The sequence below is a fragment of the Ictalurus punctatus genome, chromosome 24, assembly GCF_001660625.3.
Source record: "Ictalurus punctatus breed USDA103 chromosome 24, Coco_2.0, whole genome shotgun sequence".
Lineage (NCBI taxonomy): Eukaryota > Metazoa > Chordata > Actinopteri > Siluriformes > Ictaluridae > Ictalurus > Ictalurus punctatus.
The window spans coordinates 13,057,368-13,080,240 of record NC_030439.2 but is presented as its reverse complement, the minus strand read 5'-3'; the positions used below and the strand labels follow the sequence as shown (position 1 = coordinate 13,080,240).

The window sequence follows — 22,873 nt, the reverse complement described above, 5'->3', positions numbered from 1 at the left end:
AGTAACAGAGTGAGAAGAAATGCAAAGGCAGTTAGTAGTGCAGAAAGCAGACAGCTGTGAGACAGCAAAGTTAGTCAATACATCCAGCGTTCTGTAAAAAGAGTTCAATTAATATGTAGGGCCATATGATGATCACTAAAATGATCACTTTATATTACTTTACACAATATTATTATTTATTTAAAAGAGTTGTATAGCACTTGATCTTATTAATATATATATATATATATATATATATATATATATATATATTATTTTGAGCCAATTAACCAATTAATAATTATGTTTTTTGAGGTGAGGGTTCATTAACACTCCAGAACTTATGTATAATATTAACGTTACATGTCTACTGATGTAATTAGCTCTAAAAATGACTGCATGTTCCGAGCAGATTTTTACAGTGTAGTTAGGTTCAGAGCAGAGTTAAGCCTTTGCGGTGCATGCATTACGGTGATTTGATTATGGGAAAGGGCATAACATGAAGAGGATTTGATTAAAAATAAATAAATAAATAAATAAAACACTAACTCACAGCCTCGAGTGGCTTACTTCTATAATAAAATGGTGACTTCAGTGTTCAAAAAATCATTTGCTTGATTATGTAGAATATTTCAACTAAGCAATTGTTCAGTCACACAATGTAGTCTGTTAACTGCAAACTGTGCAACTTAGCAGGCAAAGATGTGTTTAAAGACAGAAAACTTGGCATATTAACACAAAATTCAATTGTGATGTGGTCACAGGTGTGCGTATATTGTGTCAAAAGCAAAACTATCACTTATATTTAAAAAGAAATAAAATAATAATAATAATAATAATAATAATAATAATAATAATAATACCAAGAGTGGTTTCTAAAAAATAAATAAAACCGAAATAATGATAATGAGACTTTATTTATCACATATACACACTGAAATTCTTCTCTTCACATCTTCTCTTCAGCATGTCAGGAAGCTGGGGTCAGAGCGCAGGGTCAGCCATGATACAGCGCACCTGGAGCAGAGAGGGTTAAGGGCCTTGCTCAAGCGCCCATCAGTGGCAGCTTGACAGTACTGGGGCTTGATCCCCCGACCTTCCGATCAGTAACACAGAGCCTTAACCACCAAGGCACCACTGCCCCCCTAAAACCAATATAACCAGCCACCTGAACCATCATTTCTCCTCAGACGTTTTCATTCATCATACCACATCCCTTTAGTGCAATTTAGCAGCAAGAAAGGACATCATGAAAAAATATGAGTAGTGTGCTTTTGTTTGTACCTGTCTCTTGTCCTCGGGGGCTTTCAGGAAGAGCGCATTAATCACTGCGATAGTGTAAGTCTGAATATCCTGATCCGTCCTGAACACAGAGAGAAACACAATGCCCATTGGCACAGAAGCACAGAACACTTAGTCTTTGTCAATTTTGTTATTGTAACTGATGATGCGTAATCTCTGATGTAGGACCAACAAGCTCTGAACAGGGGTCCCCGTGAGACAGCAGTTCTCCGTACCCTTGAAGATGAGGCATGAGCTGGCCAATAGTGATCTCCTGCGCCACCTTCTGGTACAGGTCCTGACTGTTGAGCACCATAGACTCCAGGATGGCCAGTGATCTCTGCAGTACTGCCGAGTCTGTGGATGTCTTGCACACAAAACTTGCAATCTGCAACAGAAGGTCAAAAAAAGAAAAAAAGGTTCAATTCCTGGTTAGGAGTCACACGAGAAAAGGAAGCAGCCATGTAAAGCTGTAGGATTTTAGAAATCTTATTCATGTTTGAATAGCCTGTTGTGCACAGTTGAATCCTAGGATTTATACGCACATACAGCGAGTCTAATGCCACAACACTGTGCTCATACTGTTTCCAATAGTATTTTTTTCTTTCTCTCAGCCTTGGTGGATCTGTCAGAGCCACACAATAATGTTTCCTGTTCCTGCCTGTCAGGGTAGGATGATGAAATATTGTCACAGATGTTGGAGGGGGTGGCGCTGGGTGGCAGCTGTCACTCTTCAAATAGGCCTTGCCACCCCAGCATGGATTGTAATTTTCACCCTTGCTAGAAAACATACTGACATGTTGGTGGTTTGTCTTAGGAGTGTTTGTGGGTGGAGATTAATTAAATAAATAAGTAAAATGCTAATATAATATAATTGAATATAATTTAGTTACACAATAGTGTCACTAGTCAGAAAACATACTGACGACGTTAGGTTTGTTGTAGGCGTGTTTGTGGTTGGAGATATATTTTGAGCTATAACTTAATAGACCTGCACACACTAACAGTTCTCTAAACTGAGATTCTTACAGATTCTGAGATCTGGATTTAAACTGACAACAAAGATTAGGTTCTCCTTCATCATCTTCATCGAATCAGCATGAAGCCTGAAGCCAGGGCTGTGATGGTGTCACATCACACGCCATGTTAACGTTTCTGCATGAGTGGACACTGTTCAAAGTATAATGTTTTGTATACAAGTGTAATAATAATAATAATAATAATAATAATAATAATAATAATAATAATAATAATAATAACAGTTGTGATATTAATTTGTATTTATAGCCTACCATATAATAGGAGATTTTAATGTTAATACATAAATTACAAATCATAATCAAATGCCTTATAAGATGCTGTCCGTTAGCTTGGCACGGGTTTGTTTGAGCACGGGAAAATCCAGCCAGGTGCATTCTGCGATTTCACTTTGGGTTCTGCCACTGCGATGAATCTTATTGGGAAACCAAATGTTACATTGGTGATCTGGGAACATTTTGCATTCGTGCCTAACAAGAGAGGTGAACCAATAAATTTGGATGAAGTCATATGTCGGCGTTGTGTGAAAAAAAAAAAAAAAAAGGTGTTAAACGGGCAAACACTACAAATCCCAGGAGCCATCTCCAGGCATATCACCCAGCGGTGTTTTTATTTATTTATTTATTTATTTAATATTGAGATTTTTAACATACTATTTAGGTTACTGTCCTACTGGTATTTCAAAGTTTTATAGGCTTGTGGTATACTACACTTGTAAAAGAAATTTGTCAGAGAAACTAGCGATTGTGTTACATCTGTTTATTATCCACTCCTCCTTCTCCCTTTGCGGATCAATCACAATACCGTATCCCACAGCACCCTCAGGCTGTTTCTCATTGCAATAACATGACACAACAAGGTTGTATTGTGTTGTTTCACTGACGGAAGTGCTAAAATAAAGCCTCATTTAAGTTTTTTATATTTAGATTTTTATTTAATTTAAGCCTATAAAATTATATATACATGCACATATATAATACATACATACATACACATATACATACACACACACACATATATATATATATAAAATTATATTAGAGTGATATAAATTTCACAGCCCTACCTGAAGCCTCACTCAGAATGTCTGTTTGGCTGACTCATGGCCTCCACATGAGAGTACTTTGTATCAACAGTTAAACTCCAGTGAGCTTTAGCAGATGACCAGTGTAATTTTGTGCATGTCTGTGAAGGACTTGCTCTCATAGACATTAATGGCCACGTTTTTAACAGATACAAAAATGTTCCAGAACGCAGTAGTCATGCTGACTCAATGAATCGTAGGTTTTTAACCAAATCTTATGAATAGAAGGAAATACAGAGCAACTGCAAAGCCTTCTTTTGTCTATTAATTCTGCAGGAATAAATATTACTGTGGCAGCGGGGGCGTGGTCGAGCGGCAGTTTGTGAATGGAGGGCAGAGTCGGGAGAGTGAGTGGTAATGTTGAGGCTGCACCTGTGGGTGATTCTCCTAATGAGTTTTATCTCCTAAGGAGATAAAGGGGGAGAGAGAATAGCCATGAGAGTGAGTTGGACGATTGAAACTGTGTGTGTTTGTGTGCGCGCAGGTGTGATTTTGAGGAACAAGGCTGAAAAGCATGCTTCCGTTACATTACAACCCCTTTTTGAGTTGTGCCGTGCCCGTCTCCCATGTCCTCATTCCCATGGTAACATAGGGAGCATCACAATTATCTATAGATAATCAGGTGGTTCAACCCCTAAGTTGCTCTTGACATGCTATTTGTATCTTGTTGAGCAAAGCACTGCTCTTGTGCATTACATTTGTAATATAGAGCAGATGAACACATTTTTGGAAAAATCAGTTTGAGAGACTGAGATTGTTTAGCCAGTAAATCGTGCATGTCCGTTAATACTACATGTCAGTTTAGAAACACCCTAAATCCGAGGTTTGATCTGACTTTTAAAATCATCATACAGTGTATACCCGGCATAAGATAATCATACCACGCTGCCTAATGAACACACCTTCTTGATGAAGGCCACTGAGAACGTATCCCACGAGATGATGCCATGGTCCATGAGTTCCACGAAGGCAGTCAACGTGTAAGACAGTATCTCTCCGAAGCTGCAAGAAACAAGATGACAGTCACTAGGTTCATGTCTACCTACTGAGCGGATCTGGAGCACAACTAAGCCTCAGCCTCACTGGGGAAGGGGAATTTGCAGGAATTTATAGCCACAGAGAGCTGAGAGACATAGAAGACAGCACGGAACTAAAGCCTCTAACTACTCTACAACACCACAGAGCATAAGACAGTCAGCAGGGGCGAGGCAGCAGCGTTTCAGCAATACGATTGGACAGCACAATCTCGTGCAATTGTATAAATTATTAGTCTGATGGGGAAGGGCATAGATCATCTGAGAAAAAAAGCTGTTGTATTCTGTCTTTAGCATCACTGAATAAGGAATCTTCCTCCTAAAGTTTAGGTCTCAAATAAAAGCAGCTTTTAATTAAACTAACTTTACAGAAGCAAGAAAGTCGACACAAAACATGAAACTAACAACAAAAATGTACCACAGATGATGTGTAAGACTAATAAAGGAGGTCGGTAAGTTGTTAGCGGTTGACAGACTGTTTGATAGAGATGGGTTAATCTAGAATTAGGTTTTGTTGAGTGAAACATTCATTTGAATATAGTAGTAAGTTAGAAGTAAGCAAGCATTTGCACCTGGAATTGAGCAGCAGCCATAATCTTAAACCAATACAATGTGGCTGAACAGTTTTTAAGGGCTTTAAAAATAAATAAATATTTTTTTTTTAAAAAGATTATGAATAACGGTATGCAAAGATTCTACAATCTAACTGCTCCAAAGGCATTAAGAAAACTTATACTATAGGTGCTGATAAATGTTCTATAATAGCAAGGCTAGGATAGTAGTTCAGCTGTAAGGCAAATGAAACGTTTATATCAACATTCTCGTGTTTTATCATATCTATAGTAACAACTCGATAAGAGGGTGGACCATCAACGTAATCGATACATAATGATAAACAAATTACAAACATGTTATTTAACAAAGAACAGTGTAGAATTCTGTAAGGAGACATTTAGTTAAAGTTAAATTAATGGAAGGAGTCTCCAGTGTCAGAGCTTCTTTAGCAGTCAAAAAGTAAAGGCTTTTATGCCTCCGCCTCTAAGTGTCTGTCTGTCAGTCCGTCCATCTGAGATTCTCAATAGCATAATCTCTCAATCACAACTGATCGAACAACAGTAATTATCATTCTAACCAGAAGAAGAACTGACTAGATATTGGAATAGATCCAAACAGGGTCAAGGTCACAGTAAGGTCAAATATCTGATATAGTTTTTCTTCAAAAGGACTAGACTTGTTGGCAGTGGAGGCACCCCCAAGTTCTACTCGTTTTGTTTTGGTCTTATCAACTTTAAGTAAAAAACAAACAAACAAAAAAAACCCAGAGCTTGTTGGGGTTATGCCATACTCAAGAACAGGAACTAACCTGTTCTGTGGCTACTCCACAACATTAAATGCAACCATAAACAGGTATAAAGTACGATGTGTTATTAATAAAGAGACATTTGTAATAATTGGCAAATTGCTGTAGTTGAAGAGGAATAAATCATTTTGGGGTGTGCTTATATAAGAAAATAATCAACTCTGGGGTGAGGACAACAACTCGGCTTGGCCCAGGGGCCACATCATACCAATCCATCGTCGATTATTGTGCCTATAACAGCACACTCTGTCTTGATTTATTCCAAACATAACTATTTAGGTATAAAAAAAAACCTACAGCAGTCAAGCTTTTCAAAAGACTGCTTTAAGTTACTGTCTGTTTTATGCCTCGAACATAGAAAAAGTCAAAAACTGTGGTGACTTACACACAGGGAATTTCAACACAATCTACCTGAGTAAACCTTACATCACAGACAATACATCTAAAAAGACGTCTAAAAAGAATGTTAGCAGTATGTGCAAAAGGATTCAATACCTAATGTTAAAATACAACTAATCTACTGCTACATGTGCCAGGTGAGAAAGATAGTTAGTATCTACATTTTAAAAGCCCAAGTTGCCCAATACCACATGCAAAACAGGAAAGGTGCTGATTGAGTTATATGGGGGGGGGAATAATCAACACAATAAAACTCATTAAAGATTGCTTGCGGCTGAAGTGGGTGCCGTGATTTTCCCCATCAGTTTGAGTCAGATCATGCAGACTGTGTAGGATTAGAGGCTAAGAGACTCTGGGTTATCCAGCACGGGGTTGAGGGGGGCTTACCAGGGCTTCATCATCTTCTGCAGTTTCTGATACCGTCTGCAAAGATTTAAAAACTTTGGCGTCAGGGAGACAGCAAAATGAACAAAAACAAAATGGTCTGATCTACTGGGCTCCTTCTGATACAATTTGAAATCAGAGCCAGCACTAAGAGAAATAGCAGGTTTGTGACAGCGCAAACATTTTCATACAACATGAACAGCTTTATCATCACACAAATTGAAAAGTTGAGAGAAAAAAAAAAAAAAAAAGACATGGATCCTATAAGCGTGCGAAGCTGAGCACTTGAGAAAGCAGAGTACTGGTCACCACAATCTCATCAGCACTCGTATCCAATCACAACACAATGCACACGTTCCAGCGGGAAAAAAATAAATAAAATAAAATAAAAAAATAAAAATTTGTACAAATATATACATAATAAACACATAATAAACAAACAAAAAAAATCAATAAATCTATGCAGGCATGTACATACCGATACAAAATATAAGGAAATGTGCACATCAAATTTGCATTGCAGGAACTGAACTGTAACGATGCATAAAATCTTACAATAACCATAAAAACAAGTGTAACCAATTTATTTCCATCTGTGTACATTAGGGATGTAACTGAACATGAATGAACAGATAAATGTGCTCTGAACAGATATAAATACAAATAATGTACAAATAGGAGGCACACTATAAATTTTATTTATTTATTTTTATCAGAATAATTCACATCTGGTCAAGAATAAAAGTATGCATCGGGCCTTGGATTCTGTATAACAAAAAAAAAAGTTGTGCGAGTGGGGGTTTTCACTTTCATGAGCAGTCAGATATAAAGCTCATGGGCCACATTTACTAACATACAGGGAAAAATACAGTTTCGTTCAGAAATAAAGGTTCAGGTTTAGGCCACACCCACTCGACAACTTTAAATTAAAATACAGGTTAAAATACAGAGCACTAAAGAGATACAGATAGTGGCATTGTGTTACACCCCCAGTATACACATGTAATCACATTATAATTCAGCATGACAACATGCCTTTCTGGTTGTCCTATAAAACCGATTGTAACTGACTGTGTGATGCGCTGTTCTTTCAAGCAGAAGCACATTGTTCATATAGCAGCACAATTGATGGCCCACTGCCTTGCACTGTTCTCTCGCGGCTTGTCTGGAACGTGGTTTAATAAGAGCTGAGAGCCACTAGAGGGAGACTTCCTATTGCTCAACCAGGCTTTTACACACATGTATGCCTTATGATGTCACCAGCCCGATCCCGGAGCACAGTTCCTGTGCCCTCAAGAGTGCCGTCATGGCTCAGCCTCCAGAATAATTACAGCATGGTCAGTGCAGAGCAAGAATCTGTGGCAGGAATGTTGAGTCTTGGCCAAATGTGTGAACATACAGTATATGTGTGGTGCCTTTTTGGTATGAATGGACTGCACAGAAACCCACACAGAGCCTCTCTGAGGGCAGGAGATGTTGACACAGAGCTGCTTTATGTATGGTGTGCCCATAGAAACCAATTCACAGTGGTTTGGAAATACTTTCAGCAGGGAAAAATGGAGGATGATGTGAAAATCATGAGGTTACAACAGAGGGGTAAAACAAACAACTCGTTCAACTCCCTATAAGGAATGGAGCAGAGCATGCTTGTGCAGAACTAGAAGAAAATATCCTCACCCAACACTCTGAATTAGAGCTCATAAACAAGCTGCCTTAGGCAAACATTTCTCCATCTCCACAGCAGCATCAAATTAGAAAACTATCTGCCTGGAAGACCTGACTGAGGAGGGGGGGGAACATTCATCCTGCTCTCCTGCTCTTTACTGCTTGATGGGGGGAGGAATAATTAGGAGAGCGTGTAAGAGAAAACAAAAGCGTGATATACCACCCCCGCAGAGGCCGTGCTGAGTGGCTCCATGCTGTCCTGAGGCTGACCGTCCTGGACGAGATACAGCGGACAATCATTAACATTCATTAACCATTCAGAGACTTATGAAGAAGCTGTAGTGTTTCAGTAGAGATATGCATCATCGCACAATCTCACCCTGTGTCAGTCTCTTCATACCACCGTCATCTCAGTAGTGCCGTCAATACACTGCAAAAATGCTATTTCATTTGTTATACCCACGATCCACATAAAACAAACTCCAATGGCTTCCTATTCTTATATGCTAACTACAAAGGAATAAACAAAGCGTGTTCTAGTGCCAAGAGAGATCTAGTGCACTATACACTTAATGGCATTTCAGATTCAGCCATTTGAGTCTCCAATACGATTCAATCACAGTGTCGATCAGCTCCAGATGTGAAAATATTCCTTCATATATTTACTATACATGCTCACTACATAGGGTAGAACCCATTTGGGATTCAGCCGTAGTGTCAATCACTGCCTATAGGGAAACTCCTACATCAAACTTAATATTTGTTATTTATTTATATATATATATATATATATATATATATATATATATATATATATATATATATATATATATATATATATATATATGTTTAATTGTAAAATTGATACAGACCTTAAAAAATATGAATAGCATGATCAGCATGCATTAATTAAAAAAGCGTCTTCCTAGATTTCATGAACCATTTAACAAAAAAAAAAAGTTGTAAAAATTAGTGTTTCAATGGATGTTAGGTAGCTAAATGTAGCAATAAAAGTAGCAAATCTGATGTTTTTTTGCCTTTCAACATCTAAACATAATGATTTTAACAATGATAAGCTTATTCACGGACTGCCCTACATGTGACTGCTAGATCTTATTCCTCTTTCCCTTCCCTTTCACTTTCAATTCCTCCTGCCCTCTCTCCTTTTCTCTTCAACTCTCCACATTCGAATTTAAAATTCCTCTTGCTGTTTCATCACTGCAGGTGATGTTGCAGTCAGGTTACTGAGGGTTCCCCATGGGGCCTTTGTCAGACAAGGACTGCAAAAGTTCCACCTCATAGACCGTCTAGCCACGCTTGAATCGGGACAACCCGCTCGGCCAAACCACACCGCGCTGCACAACTGCAGAAACACTCGAACACACACATTCCTGCTAAGAGGAGGACAAAGAAGACTGAAATAGCAGAATGTGTCCTCGGTACTTTCTCTCTACTGTGAACTCACTTCTGCTCTCAAGACCTCAAAACCTTTTTCACGCAGCCACTGGCGCTCAGTAGTCACTAATTCCAAAGCTATACTCGTTCATAAAATAACAGTACAAGTCAGTGGGCCTTGCAGTGTGACTCAACATCTTCAGTCCTGCTGCGTGGGCACAGCTGAAAATAAAAACGGATGTCAAGAATAGCGAGTTTAAGGGACGGTTCACTTACTCGGTGCCACTCTCTACCATCTGGGTGAGCAGCGAGATGCCGTCCAGGTTGATGAACTCCTGGGCGAAGGTAATGTCTCGGGATGAGTTGGCCAAGTCCTTCAGGGCGTCCAGTTTCAAATCCAGACTGCCGGTTTGGATGCGCTCGTACAGCTGCAATGCCATCTGGGCCTGGGAGTGATGCCAACGGGGCAGACACACGCACGCACGTGTTACACACACTCACATATTTAAACGATTTATTTATATCTAGTCGGCGAGGTAGTAATACAAGACATAAACAATAGAAATGCAGAATATAGAAATATAGCCATCATACAGTTAAACCATAGACCGTATCAAGATTATCAAGGGTATAAACAACAGAGCTTTATCCATACATGACGACTTCTCCATATATGATAGACACCGAACAGTATTTTTTATATACCGAGCTGACATACAAAGAGATCAGCACTTGGGGGGGAAAACACCGCATGTTAAATTTCCTACTGTTATGATTTTAATTTCATGTTTAACAAAGCAGGACTGTTTAATACTCATACAGATTAATCCTTTTTTTCATTCTCATCAACGGTACACTACATTTTCAGTTATGACGTACCAAATGTAGCTATACCAAAGATAAAACAAACTGCTTATTACAAACGGATGTAAATAGGATTTTGCTATATAAAGCTCTCGCTGATGGAGCAGCATTTCCTAAACAAGGCTTGTGCTGCACCGTGTTCACCCGCATGGACTAATATGATGGTTAATGCACACTCAAGGAGAATTCAAGACCACGTCCTAAACCGCATACTACATATTCGCTTTCGGCACTGCAGGCTAGCTTGTATCATTTGCACTATGAAGTCAGCACTCCTTTTTGCTTAAAGTCTGAGGATGGTGGCATATGATGCATGCGTCCAAAAAAACCCAGACCCAAAACCTCTCATTATGGATTACTCTTACTGGATAGTAATGTTTCCTACTCCTGTTTTAGAGCATTTTTCTCCCTGACTCAATAATTGTAATTTTTAACACAAAAACCCCTTATGTACCTTTTTCATTACTTCAAATGGAATAGAGGACCAACATACGACTCAGAGGACACGCACATGAAAAACATCTCACCTAGAAGTCACACCATCAAAGTGCGTGTAAAAAAAAAAAACAAACAAACATCAGAGTCAGACCGAGAGTATTTGCTTTTTTCTTTGATTGCTATTCTTTTCATTGATTTTTTTTTTTACGGCTTTTAATTTGCAAAATGTAAATCTGCCAAACACTTGAATATGGCATTTCTTTCTTTTTTTTGCTGACTGGCTAGGCAATTTCCTTTCCATCAGCACCTCTATGAAGTACTCGCTATCCCTTTAATGGGCAGGCGAGTATACACTCCTCCGAGCTTTCACCACTCAGCTGCTAGTCAAGCAACTGAGGGACAACAGCTGCAGCTGGCCCCTGATTCTAGCTCAAAAGCGTTGTGCAAGAGTCTCTCACAGTTGCTGACGCCTCAGGAAGCATGAGCAGTCTAAAACATCAACCACCACACGCTGGGGATTAGCAGAGCTAAGCGGGAACAGGGATAGAGACAGGTCTCTCAGGCTGAGAGTGTCCTCGTGAACTCCCACCTGAACAAAAGCAAGAAATAAATAAATAAAATCCTGCTTATCTGCTACTCACAGGAGACGTGGTAAGGCGCAGGATGGAGCCATTTTTTATGTTGTTGCGATTCTGTGGAGCAGAGAAGATGAACTTTTGAGCACTTTTTTTCCCCCCAAAAAAAAATTGGAAATTTGTTCAGTAACTGTAGTTATCGTGACACCTTTTCAGTGATGTAGAAGTTAGTGGAGTCGGCGTTCTGCAGGGCGTAGCCTTCATGGTTCGGAAGCTGCCACCTAGAGGGGGAAAATGTGAAGTATCGATGCGGATGCCCTCTGAATGATTTGCAGATATGTATTGTAATGGAACAAATGTAATTCAGTCGAGCGAAAGCAGAAGCTAATAACGGTTCATCCCTTACCCCTCACAGACTTCTTTAATGACCGCAGAAAGGGGCTTTTTCTGTGGAAAAACAGAAGTAGAACATGGAAACAGTGAACGTTACATATGCATAATAAACAGATACCTGCTAAAGCTACACATTTCCCTCTACTAAATCAAAGACAATACAGAGAAGCTGAAAGGAGTATCTACTTACTATTAATCAGGACGTCACTGAACATTTTATTTAGCTCTGTTTATATATTTTCATGGATTACACATTGGTGTGTTAGGTAACTGTGATTCACGCGTTCATTATGATATTTGTAAGTAATGCACACAATAATCCCCCCCCCCCCACCCCCCCACACACACACTGACCTGGTCTATTTCCATAAGTTTGGGGAAGGCCCCTGGCCACTCAATGGCCACCTTCAGGATGTCCGGGGGAGGCGGCATGGCTGCGGCTTTGGGCGTTAAAAGCCTCTTACAGCTGCCTAGCTCTCATTCACACCTGTGGGGAGAGAAACGGGAAGTTGGGTTCAGTAGGATCTCAAGTTTACCTCAAACGTGGAGTACAAATCTGGTTAGCAAGGGCAAAACCAAGCACTCAATAACCTCATGGAGAGGTTATATGTGGCTACCAACACACAATGAGGAGTAATTTTTTTTTTAGATTCGCCTCCTCCCTTGATTAATTAAAGTGTATTGGTTGACATTGCAGCGTATAACACACGTGAAAGCACACCATTAAACAGATGAACTTATCAGGTAAATGATATATCTGATTGAGACAGACAGTGTATAAAATCATTCAGCTCTCGACCCAGCCATCTCTTTTCCAGGTACGTATGTGAACCTGTTTACATTTTCAAATCGCCCGTTTTGTAATGAGTTTTTGTTGTGACAAAACAAGAAGACTTCCAGTCAGTGTAGTAGGCATCAATGCAGTCTATTAAAATATGCCAACCATGACTCATCCTATAATAATCGCCACAGACATTTCAGAGGGCCAGTTGCCAGGGTTGCTGTTGCATCCATCATTCCAGGGTGGATTTCTGGGTAATGTGTAAAATGCTTCTCAGTGGAAGTGGGCAGATAAACACAGCACACTTTGGTTGTTTTGCTCCCAGTGGCTAGAAGAACAGATCTAGTGCTCGCTGCGATTAAATAAAAAAAAAAAACAACAAAAAAACCACGTAGCCAATGGCACAACAACACTCGCGTCATCTCATCTCCTCTCTCTTCCAACCTCTCCAGTTTCCCCCTGGACAGCATCAGACGAGCCTTTCTCTCCCTCACACCTTGTCTCTGTGTGTGAGCTATATGAATGTAGGATCAGAATAACATTAGCCTTCTTGGAGGGCCTTGACCTTCTTCACGCAGATGTACAAAGCTCTTGGGCACAGTCTGGAATAAATGAGGTGGAAAAATTTCAGCAGCGGGTGCGCGCGCCTGTGTCATGGTATAAGATTAGTTACCATAAGGAATCATGCGGTCTGCCCACTCACACCATGATATAATGCTGGGGTTATACTTGACTCTAACAACACAATCCTGTATATTCTTTACTCACTTTGCATTGTGCCGGAATCCTTATCAAACTGGATACCAAGACATTTATTTGGAAAAGCATTTACACAGGAAATGTGGTATTTATAAAAATTCAACTTGGGTGGGAAAAATAAATAAATAAATCCACATCCTATAACAGTAATGTGAACTTCAACGATACACTTCAAATCATATAATTGGCATATAATATTGCAATTTTATTTACAGATTATATATCTTATTGTGATACACAGCTGTTTCTTATTAAATCCAAAACAAATACAAATCGGACTAGCCGCTCAATAAGGACAAAAGAAAAACCGTTGTATAAAAGGAGGAAGAGGTAATGCTGCGTTCAAGTCGAAGTTGCAACCTGTAATTCCCCTTGTAAAATCCACCATAAATGCCCCTCAACTTGAAATTTCATGTCTCTGGAATTCTTCTCAACTACTAGTTCCTTCCCTGTTTAAGGAGTGACATCAAATCAACATGGCCACGCCCACTGTGAACAGTGTCTCTATTTTTAAATGAGTCTATAGGGAGACATGTTGCTCGGTTAAATCTATAAAACACTGACCATGCAACAGTAATTGCTGTTTTAAGAAGGTAAATCATCAACATTAGTGCCATGAATATCGTTAGCAGGCTAGCTTGTTGCTAACGTAACCCCCCCCCCCCCTTTTTTTTTTTAATGACGACATTACAACTTGCAAAGTACCACAAACACAGAATAAGAGCTTAGCATACTTAATACAGAAAAGCCATCTGTGAGGGCTGCACAAACACAAAAGCACCTCTGCAAGCTTTTCAACCTCGGGTAGTTTGCAATTTTATATTGGCCATCAAGTATGAATGCTCCAATCACAGGCTTTGTTACGTAGCATGTTCATCTGTAGCGTTTGGCAGCTGCCACATGGCCAGCTTAGCACTATGCCCGTTTGCTCTGTAATTACGTCATATTGTTTGTGGAAGCCAGCTGAATATCATCTCTGCATACAGTATGCCAAGGCCATTGGTCTGTGCCTACAGTAGCAGACACATTGCAATGGCTGAGCTGCTTTATTTGAAGCTTTAGCCCTTTTTAGACTTGGATAAGAGTCATTTTATTGTTTTCAGCTCTGTTTTGTGGGCGTGGCTAAATGTAAAATCAGCCTCGGTGAATGCACTTGGTATTTGACAAGAGAAAATCTGTTGTAGGTTTCTACATCAAAACCATTTAAGGGTACCCTCAAGGGAACAAACCAGCATCCTAGATGGAATCTTTTATTACAAGAGTGTATAAACAAGGGGTTCCTTAACAAGAACTTTTCATGACTGACTGTATTTGAAAGTTTTTGTAAAATCCTCTATTGTAGGGTTCTACTTAGAACTTTTAAGGGTTTCTTCCTGACAGGTAGCCTTTGGGAGGTTTTTGTTTTCTAAAGAGGATCTACCCAGAGCCTTTTCTGAAGGGTATTACATAGGGTTTCTCTAGAGATACAAGTCAAAGAACCAATTAGGATGCTAGATGGTATGGTTGTTCTATGGTCTTTAGAGGTTTTTCTTTGGAAAGTTAATGGTTTTAAAGTTTTCTAATAAAAGTTCTACTTGGAAACCTCTGATGAATAATAAAAAAAAAAATTAGGGTCCTATGTAGAATCATTAATGGATTCAACAGCAGGACAAACCAAACAATGCATTAGAATAGTAGATGGGGCATTTTTCTTCAGTGTTGGAAACAGAAACACTGCTTCATGATGAATGTCCAGGATTTGACATTGAGAGAAGTAGAGATGCATTTGTTTGTGGTCCACCATCAGGAGAATGAGATCCGAAACCCCGTGGTTTATTGATTGTCCTTCTCTGGACGCTGACTCGGTGAACTAGAATGTCTGAGTCTCCCCAAACAAACGCTGGGTAAAGCCCTCAAGCTGTTGTTTGGAGTGGTTAGAAGTGTGTGTGTGTGTGTGGGGGGGGGGGGGGGGGGGGGGGGGGGGTTTGGTTGGGGGGTTGCTGAGACTAAGCAAGCTGCATGCTAACAGACCTTCATGTGATCATCTTTGTGTAGATGTTAGTTGTAAAGGATTTGGGGGACTTCAGAAAACACATCCCTTCTGTTCGTCTGTTTTCGCTAGCTGACTGTGTACTTGATGCTAGAAGTGTGAAAGACTATGCTAATGCTATTCACATTCCTCATGGCTAAATGCTAAAACCTACAAATCCAGACAAGAATGATGGACAGGACAGGCCCTTGTTTCTCTGTATTTTTCAGTCTTTAATCACATTTTTTTCCTCATACAATGTAACTATTTCCCAAGATGCTGTAGAACTGGGTCTTTTTTCCTTTTCTTTTTTTTTTTTTAAAGATACCAAACAAGCCTGAGGTCATTTCTCCATTATAGAAAAATTTGTATTTACCACATGGACTGCTAACATGGCTAAGGAAAATACAAGGATGTGGTCAGAGACCACTGTCTGAGGTAACTTTTAGCAAGCCTTTAATGGTAAAGTGGATGCAGAAAAGTTTCACAAGAGCAGTCTTAATAGACATCTCTCTGGGTTAAATTCTTATTTAAAAACAACAACAAAATCAGACTACAACCTACTCCATGTTGTAAAATCCCTTACTCTCCACTGTCTTCCATTAAAGTAATTTTCACAAATAATAAGTAAAAGTTATGTGTATGCAATGCACAGATGTAGCTCTTTAAGTAATCATCACATCTGTTTCTTCACATGTCTGCAGAATAGCCATACCAAAAATTAGCAATGGGCATTTCAAGTAACGTTGTAGATAACCAATCTAACCTTTTTTTTTATTGTAAATAAGTACTCTGATGTATGCATGGACATGCTTTACTTAACAGCAAACATTTTTATACTTTTTAGGTAAAGCAGCAGAAACTAGGCATCTCACAAAATAAATTATATTACACATCAACCTTAGGCTACTTCAAGCATTAAAATAATCTAAAAAAACAGTTTTGGTATTACCACAGACAGACTGAGTATTAGGGGGTAAAGAAATGTCACCATCTATATCTCTTCAGTGCGCCAAGTATATCTGTATTTCAATATAAACCCAAATTGATCATGGGCTCTCTCTCTTTTTTTCAAATAATAACCTTACAACTATGGCACCAAAAACACTGGAAACTGCTAGAAACATAACCCGGAGATGTTAGCACTGGTTAGTGAATTCTGGCTCAGACAGTTCCTCAACCTCAGCTGCATCACTCGAGTTCATAATTGGTTTCAACTATATACAGTTCCCTCAGAAATATTGGCACCCTAGGTAAATATGAGCAACATACATAAATATCAACACAAAAATGGTTTACTGACCACAAAATCAAGGTCCTGCCATGACCATCTCAATCCCCTGACTTGAAACCGATAGAAAACCTGTGTATATATACCTGATGTATATATTTTTTGATAAACCTGTGTTGTGTTTGCAATTGTTTGATATCTATGAGAGCAGAGTATTTTTACGCATTTTTTTTTATAACAAAAGATCAAACGGTTAAACAGTAAAGACAATTTTTCACAGACTTCTTTGCTCATATTTACCAAGGGTGCCAATATTAGTGAAGGGCACTGTGTGAGAAGACTTAAAAAAACAAACAACAACAACAACAACAACAAAAAAACCCCACAATCTCGCTCACACAGTTATTTGTACCACTCGACAATCTCCATCCATTTTCCATACCGCTTATCCTACACAGGTCTCAGAGGAACCTGGAGCCTATTCCACCCTGGATGGAGTGTGCCAACCCAAAACAGAGCACAAATGCACACACATCCATTCACACGTTACAGACAATTTGGAAAATCTCAAAATCAGCCTACAATGCATGTCTTTGGACTGGGAGAGGAAACTGGAATACCCGGAGGAAGCCCGGGGATGGAAGCACAGGGAGAACAGGTGGGATTTGAACTCCCAAACCTGAAGGTGTAAGGCAAGCACGCTAACCACCAAACCCAACACTAAAGCAGCAAAGAAAAACGCATTTTAGATGCAGGGCATGTCATCGTGTAGGAATACCTGCATACATGGAGCTGCTCGGATATGCAGGCAGGCACAAGGCACCTTAATCACCGTGCTCTCAATGCAATCGCTCGGGCCAAAAAGGTGAGCTGATTGCAGTGATCCTGTACAATGAAATCCTGCTTTTATACATCAATAACCATAATAACCTTTTTCCTGGCATCTCAAAAGTAGAAACTGGAAGTTGAGCGCATGACCTGGCATGAACTCGGGGCTTAAGCAGCCCAGAATACAGAAGTACTAAAGTGTGAAAATGGGCCAGGCATGAATGAATAAACAATGTAAATGCATGTGTTCCGTGAGCTTTATTTCTGACTCTCATATGTGCCCACATGAAAGTCTAAAAAGAACTCCTCTCAGTCAGGTGCCCTATGAACCATTCTGACTAACTTTATTTAAAAAAGGAATTTAAAAAACCACAATACTTCTGATTCCAAATAATCTATTCATATTTCAGTCCGTACAGGATTTCGGGGAGTTTATTTTTTGTGTGTGTGTCATGCAGCTTGGCGTTTTTCCTGCTTTTTTTTCCCCTGGTACTACTTGAATTGGTAAAATTCCAATTGCACGAAATTGTTTTGCACGGCCTTTTGCAGTGATGTTTGCTGGTAAATGAGACCTAATAGCTGTACTCATGTTCGATGCACATGAACTGAAGAGGGCTTTGGCTGAATGCACATACTGATGTCACATGATGTCTTGGCCTAAATCTGTGGTAATTTAGAAAAAATTGCAAGCTCCTCCTAACATTGCGGAGTTTGCTTGATTTTGCGTCAATGTCTGCGATTACAAAAATCGCGAAATCCTGGACAGACTGGCATTCGATTACATTCCCAAGGAGTATGTGCCCTATACTTAATTATTGCCTTGTGTAATATCGCTGTTATACTGAATATCGCCACAGGTGTGATTCGGCCGCCGGTTTTCACAGCCATATTCGGCCGATATTCAGTACAACAGCACGACTGCGAGTGTGATATTGCTTTTATATAAGAACAGTTCTATTAACAAGAAATTAATATCAAATACCTAACATTTCAGACAGAATATGGCAAAGTACATCTGGACTACTGGTTATCCATTTCACTTTACAGTTCTGGTATTTCCCCTGCATTGACACACCTGAAACCACATGAGAGCATGTGCTACAGTGCTACTGAGCCAAAATGTGCACAAAGGTGGCTCAGAAAATGGGACCAATATATTAAATTCCCCATCAAGCTTTATCACCTCACGGAGTGTTAAAATAACTCTGAAACTCCGGTCTTTTTACTGGAAAGGATGGAAGGCAGGCTGGTTGATGGCAAGCGAAGGGATATAATTTCTTCAGGGAGCAGAAAGGATTTTATGGTGACATTTCAGCTCAGTAATTCAGGCATGCAGTACATGCTATCCTTCTCCCCGGGGAGAGGTGAGGACACCATACAGTTTAGACACAGTAAAGCACTTCCGCAGTGCTGGCATTTCCACAGAGATTTTAAAAAACGATCAAAGCATTCTGTCAAATTTTACAATGATCTAAAATTCCATTGAAGGAAGCCTAGCAGTATGTAAAGATGACACGCATTAAAAGTTACTTCAGAAGCCGAACATGATTAGAACTTGATGCTCATACTGTGGCTAAATGAGTAGCATCTATCTCGTTTCTCCGTGTGAAGACGAGAAAGGGGGTTGGTTCGCTATCTCTCACGTCCTATATAGATTTCAAAAGATCCTTTAGGCGATGCATTTGACACCTCCACAAAGGGCCCGGGTGTGCAGTGAGAACACGGTGAGCGCCGATACAAAAGACCAGGGGCCTTAATCTCTGCTTGGGAAACAAAAGCCCAGGATATAGCCCCTGGCTCATTACTACTCAATCCTGCTCCCATTTCACTCTTACACACCTGCAACATAAAGCCGAGAAAAAACACATTTGATATGCTATTGTCTTGACTAACCTAGGCGCTTGCGCACGTTTAGACTCCGAGTGCAAGTTTTCAAGGTTAAAGGAGAAGCCTTTCCTGCATTTCAATTTGCTGTGCGACAAAACAAAACAAACAAAACCGTGTATGACAGACTAAGTGATCCAAAGCAGCAGAAAACATGGCCAAGGTGTAAAAAGAAGAAAAGTAGAACTAGAGAAGTCATGTTAAGCTGTGGAGGCTAGGCAATAAACTACAACTGGGAAAGACAAGTAATAAATTATATTCAGATTTGTATTCATCTATACATACACTGAGGTGTTCATAGTGTACATATTACCATTATTATTATTTTTCACTACTATTATTCTTATTTTTTGATTCCTATTGTGTGTGTATATTATATATATATATATATATATATATATATATATATATATATATATATATATATATATATATATATATATATATATATATATACACATACATACATACACACATATACATATATATATATATATATATATATATATATATATATATATATACACATACACACATATATATATATATATATATATATATATATATATATATATATATATATATATATATATATATATATAAATATATATATACACACACACACACACACACATACATACATACATACATATATATATATATATATATATATATATATACATATATATATATATATATATATATATATATATATATATATATATATATATATATATATATATATATATGTATGTATGTATGTATGTATGTGTATGAATGACATGTTTTCTAATATGAATACCAAAAGGTAACTAAATAATTCATCCTAATTATATCCTACTGTAATATATTACAAAATATAATAATTCCTTCAAAGAATGAAAATTAGATTAAAATGTCAATCCCAATTAAAACAAGGGAATTTATTAAGACTGCTAGAGATACTCCGAACGCCCTGTCTCTGCACTGCGGGTGTATGCGAACACTTCATTTTTTTGCAGAAAGATGCTGTTATACTTCTTACTTGTTTGGTATTAGAAAACAGCGACATCAGGTCGAAAAGTTTTCTAGATTCTGTCTTCCCACACTTAAATAATACTATCTAGCTAGACCCAACATCCGTGATGAGACTTCATCTCTGAAATGAATGAACTTTTATTAAACACATGCAGCATTATACAGTACCCCAGTGGTGTTGACGCCCCGCTTTATAGTTTGTCGGAACATGACGAGCTTTTACTGTCTTTTTAACTTCTCGAGAGAGAAAAATGGTGAAGTGCAGAGGGAACGAGTTTATACTGTAGCGGACAGGATGTGACAGGAAAATATTACTCGAGTACGTTACATTCAATGTAACAATAAACAGAAAAAAGTATGACGTAGCATCGAAACTTGTAATCATTGACAAACTAATGTGTTCTAAGAGGAAAACAACACTTCTACACATGCCGTTATAGGAAAATAATTAACTTTAGGGTGATAAGAATAACGGTCTGTTGTTGTTTGTTTTCACTGAACAGCACCCCAAGTCATGTTTAATCCTTATTACTAGAGCCACATAATTAAATTCAACCACTTCCTTATGGAGTTGCTGTGTGTGAGTAACAGTCATAGCCATGTGATAGTTTAACCACTGCACAACTTTTATTTACACATTAAAGGAGGAGGAGAAGGACACGCAGAAGCAGGAGAAGACTTTAGTAAGCAGTTAATGGCAGTGTGCATGTGTAAAAGGATCTGTTCCGTTTGGGAAGTAAATAAAACTGAAGAGAATATCACATGTGCTTGAAAATTTTAACCTTTTGCTTTCAATGACTTCAAACAAAATCAACTAAAATTTAGATTAAAACGAACAAGGACCAAAAATACTAAAATAGGACTATGTTGTAGATACGTCAAAAGATAAATGAGCTTTTAAAGAGAAGAACAGAAGCGTGGAAAATTATCAGCTTTGGGCCTCACAGGCATCTTTGTTTCATGAACATGCTCTAGCTTTGTCATGTAGTAACCAGGATTTCCTGTCAGATGACTCCACCAAGGCTCTTCATCTCACACCAGCACAGCACGTTACACTTCAGACTACTACAGCTCTTATCTCCACACAGGAGATGCAGCTTTAATCTCCATTTAATCTATCAGGCAGAAACACTGATGCTTATGTCAGCATATATTTGAAGAACAAACCATGTTGGACTGATTCAGATGCACTGATGTGTGCGCAGAATTGTGAGATGCGCTCAAGTGTTCAAAATGGGATTTATAGGCAGGTGTAATCTTCAAGAAGTCAGTAAAATACTACAAATAAATCCTTTAAAAAAAAAAAAAAAAAAAAGGAGCACAATGAAAGGCACTCAAAAGTTAAAAATATAGTGCTTGTTACTAAAATACACTACTACATATAAAGCAAAAATGAGTAAATAATTTTTTTTTTAAATGGTTTTTTAAACAAGAAGTCCAGAGTGACGCAGTGCAGCTAGGGTCAGGTCAGGTGGAGTACAGCAGGATATGAAGGACATCAGAAGTGCCTAATCTGCCAGAGGCAACACCCTGAAACCTGAAAGCTCTGCCGTGAGCTAGAGAGTAACTCACCCGGAAACCTTCTCGCCAGGCTGCTCGCTCCTTCTTCTTTAAGCCGATTAGTGCCAGGAAGCGCAGAATGCAGCTTCTGCTCAGATATACATCAACACCTAGGCAGCACAAGCTACTGCAGCCAAACTGCAAAACAGCTTCCAAGCTTAAAATTGGACTTTTCTCATGAGCTTTAGCTGCATAGAAAGAAAGAGAAGGAGAGGTGAACAGAAGGAGGAAGTAGGCGTTCTTCAGAGGAAGAGGAAACGGCCTGGTGGTACCCTCGATCAACAAAGCGCCAAAATTCAAAGTTAAGACGCAACTGAAGCAGTTGAGAGGAAACTGACTCAGTCAAAAGCCACTCGATAGACATGTAACTCCTGTCAGTGTGATGAGAGGGCGGGGAAAAAAACCTGAAAAAAAATGTAAAAAAAAACAAAACAAACAAACACGGTGTTATCATTTCTAGGAATCAAGTTTGGTTTCTACATGGCAGATTTACTACAGGCCTGATAAATGTGCAAAATTGAAGCATTTCATAATGTTTAAAAACAATCCCGAGTCATGATTTCAAATCTCATCAAATACACTTTCATACACATAAATAACGATGATGAAAATGAGTTCCATGATTAGTTCATCAAAACATAATCGCTTCCTTAACTGGAGGCAACTAGAAGGCATTATGACAGCAGAATAGCTCCGAATGGCTCGGCTGAATAAGAGAACTAAAAGCATTGCACCCCTGAATATCACAAACACCGGTTGCAGTGTGCTAATTAGAACGAGGGCAAAGGGGGGGGGCAGTGAACAAGAGCTGCTGATTACAGCATGCTAACTTTAATGTCCCTACATCCTCTGCCTTATTCACGACCTTTAAAAAGACTGAATGCTCTCCTTATAATCCCTCTTGTTACTAATTTGT

The 22,873-nt window shown here is 38.8% G+C and overlaps 1 protein-coding gene across 7 annotated transcripts in view; it reads right to left on the bottom strand.

Annotated features, from left to right (window-relative positions):
* elmo1 (engulfment and cell motility 1 (ced-12 homolog, C. elegans)) overlaps nt 1-22,873 on the bottom strand; it is a 91,482-nt gene that overhangs the window by 41,909 nt on the left and 26,700 nt on the right. For 5 of the 7 annotated variants that reach the window (XM_047150744.2, XM_017454714.3, XM_053675072.1 and 2 more), the window contains 9 exons: nt 12,244-12,376; nt 11,903-11,943; nt 11,705-11,777; nt 11,563-11,613; nt 9,896-10,065; nt 6,563-6,598; nt 4,285-4,384; nt 1,497-1,648; nt 1,264-1,342 (listed from right to left, as the gene is read on the bottom strand). In XM_047150744.2, the coding sequence (XP_047006700.1) occupies nt 1,264-1,342; nt 1,497-1,648; nt 4,285-4,384; nt 6,563-6,598; nt 9,896-10,065; nt 11,563-11,613; nt 11,705-11,777; nt 11,903-11,943; nt 12,244-12,321 (780 nt within the window). In that variant the 5' untranslated portion in view covers nt 12,322-12,376. Of the gene's footprint in view, nt 1-1,263; nt 1,343-1,496; nt 1,649-4,284; nt 4,385-6,562; nt 6,599-9,895; nt 10,066-11,562; nt 11,614-11,704; nt 11,778-11,902; nt 11,944-12,243; nt 12,377-21,969; nt 22,195-22,873 lie in introns of those variants that run through there. The other 2 variants (XM_053675071.1, XM_017454717.3) reach the window with 2 other exon arrangements.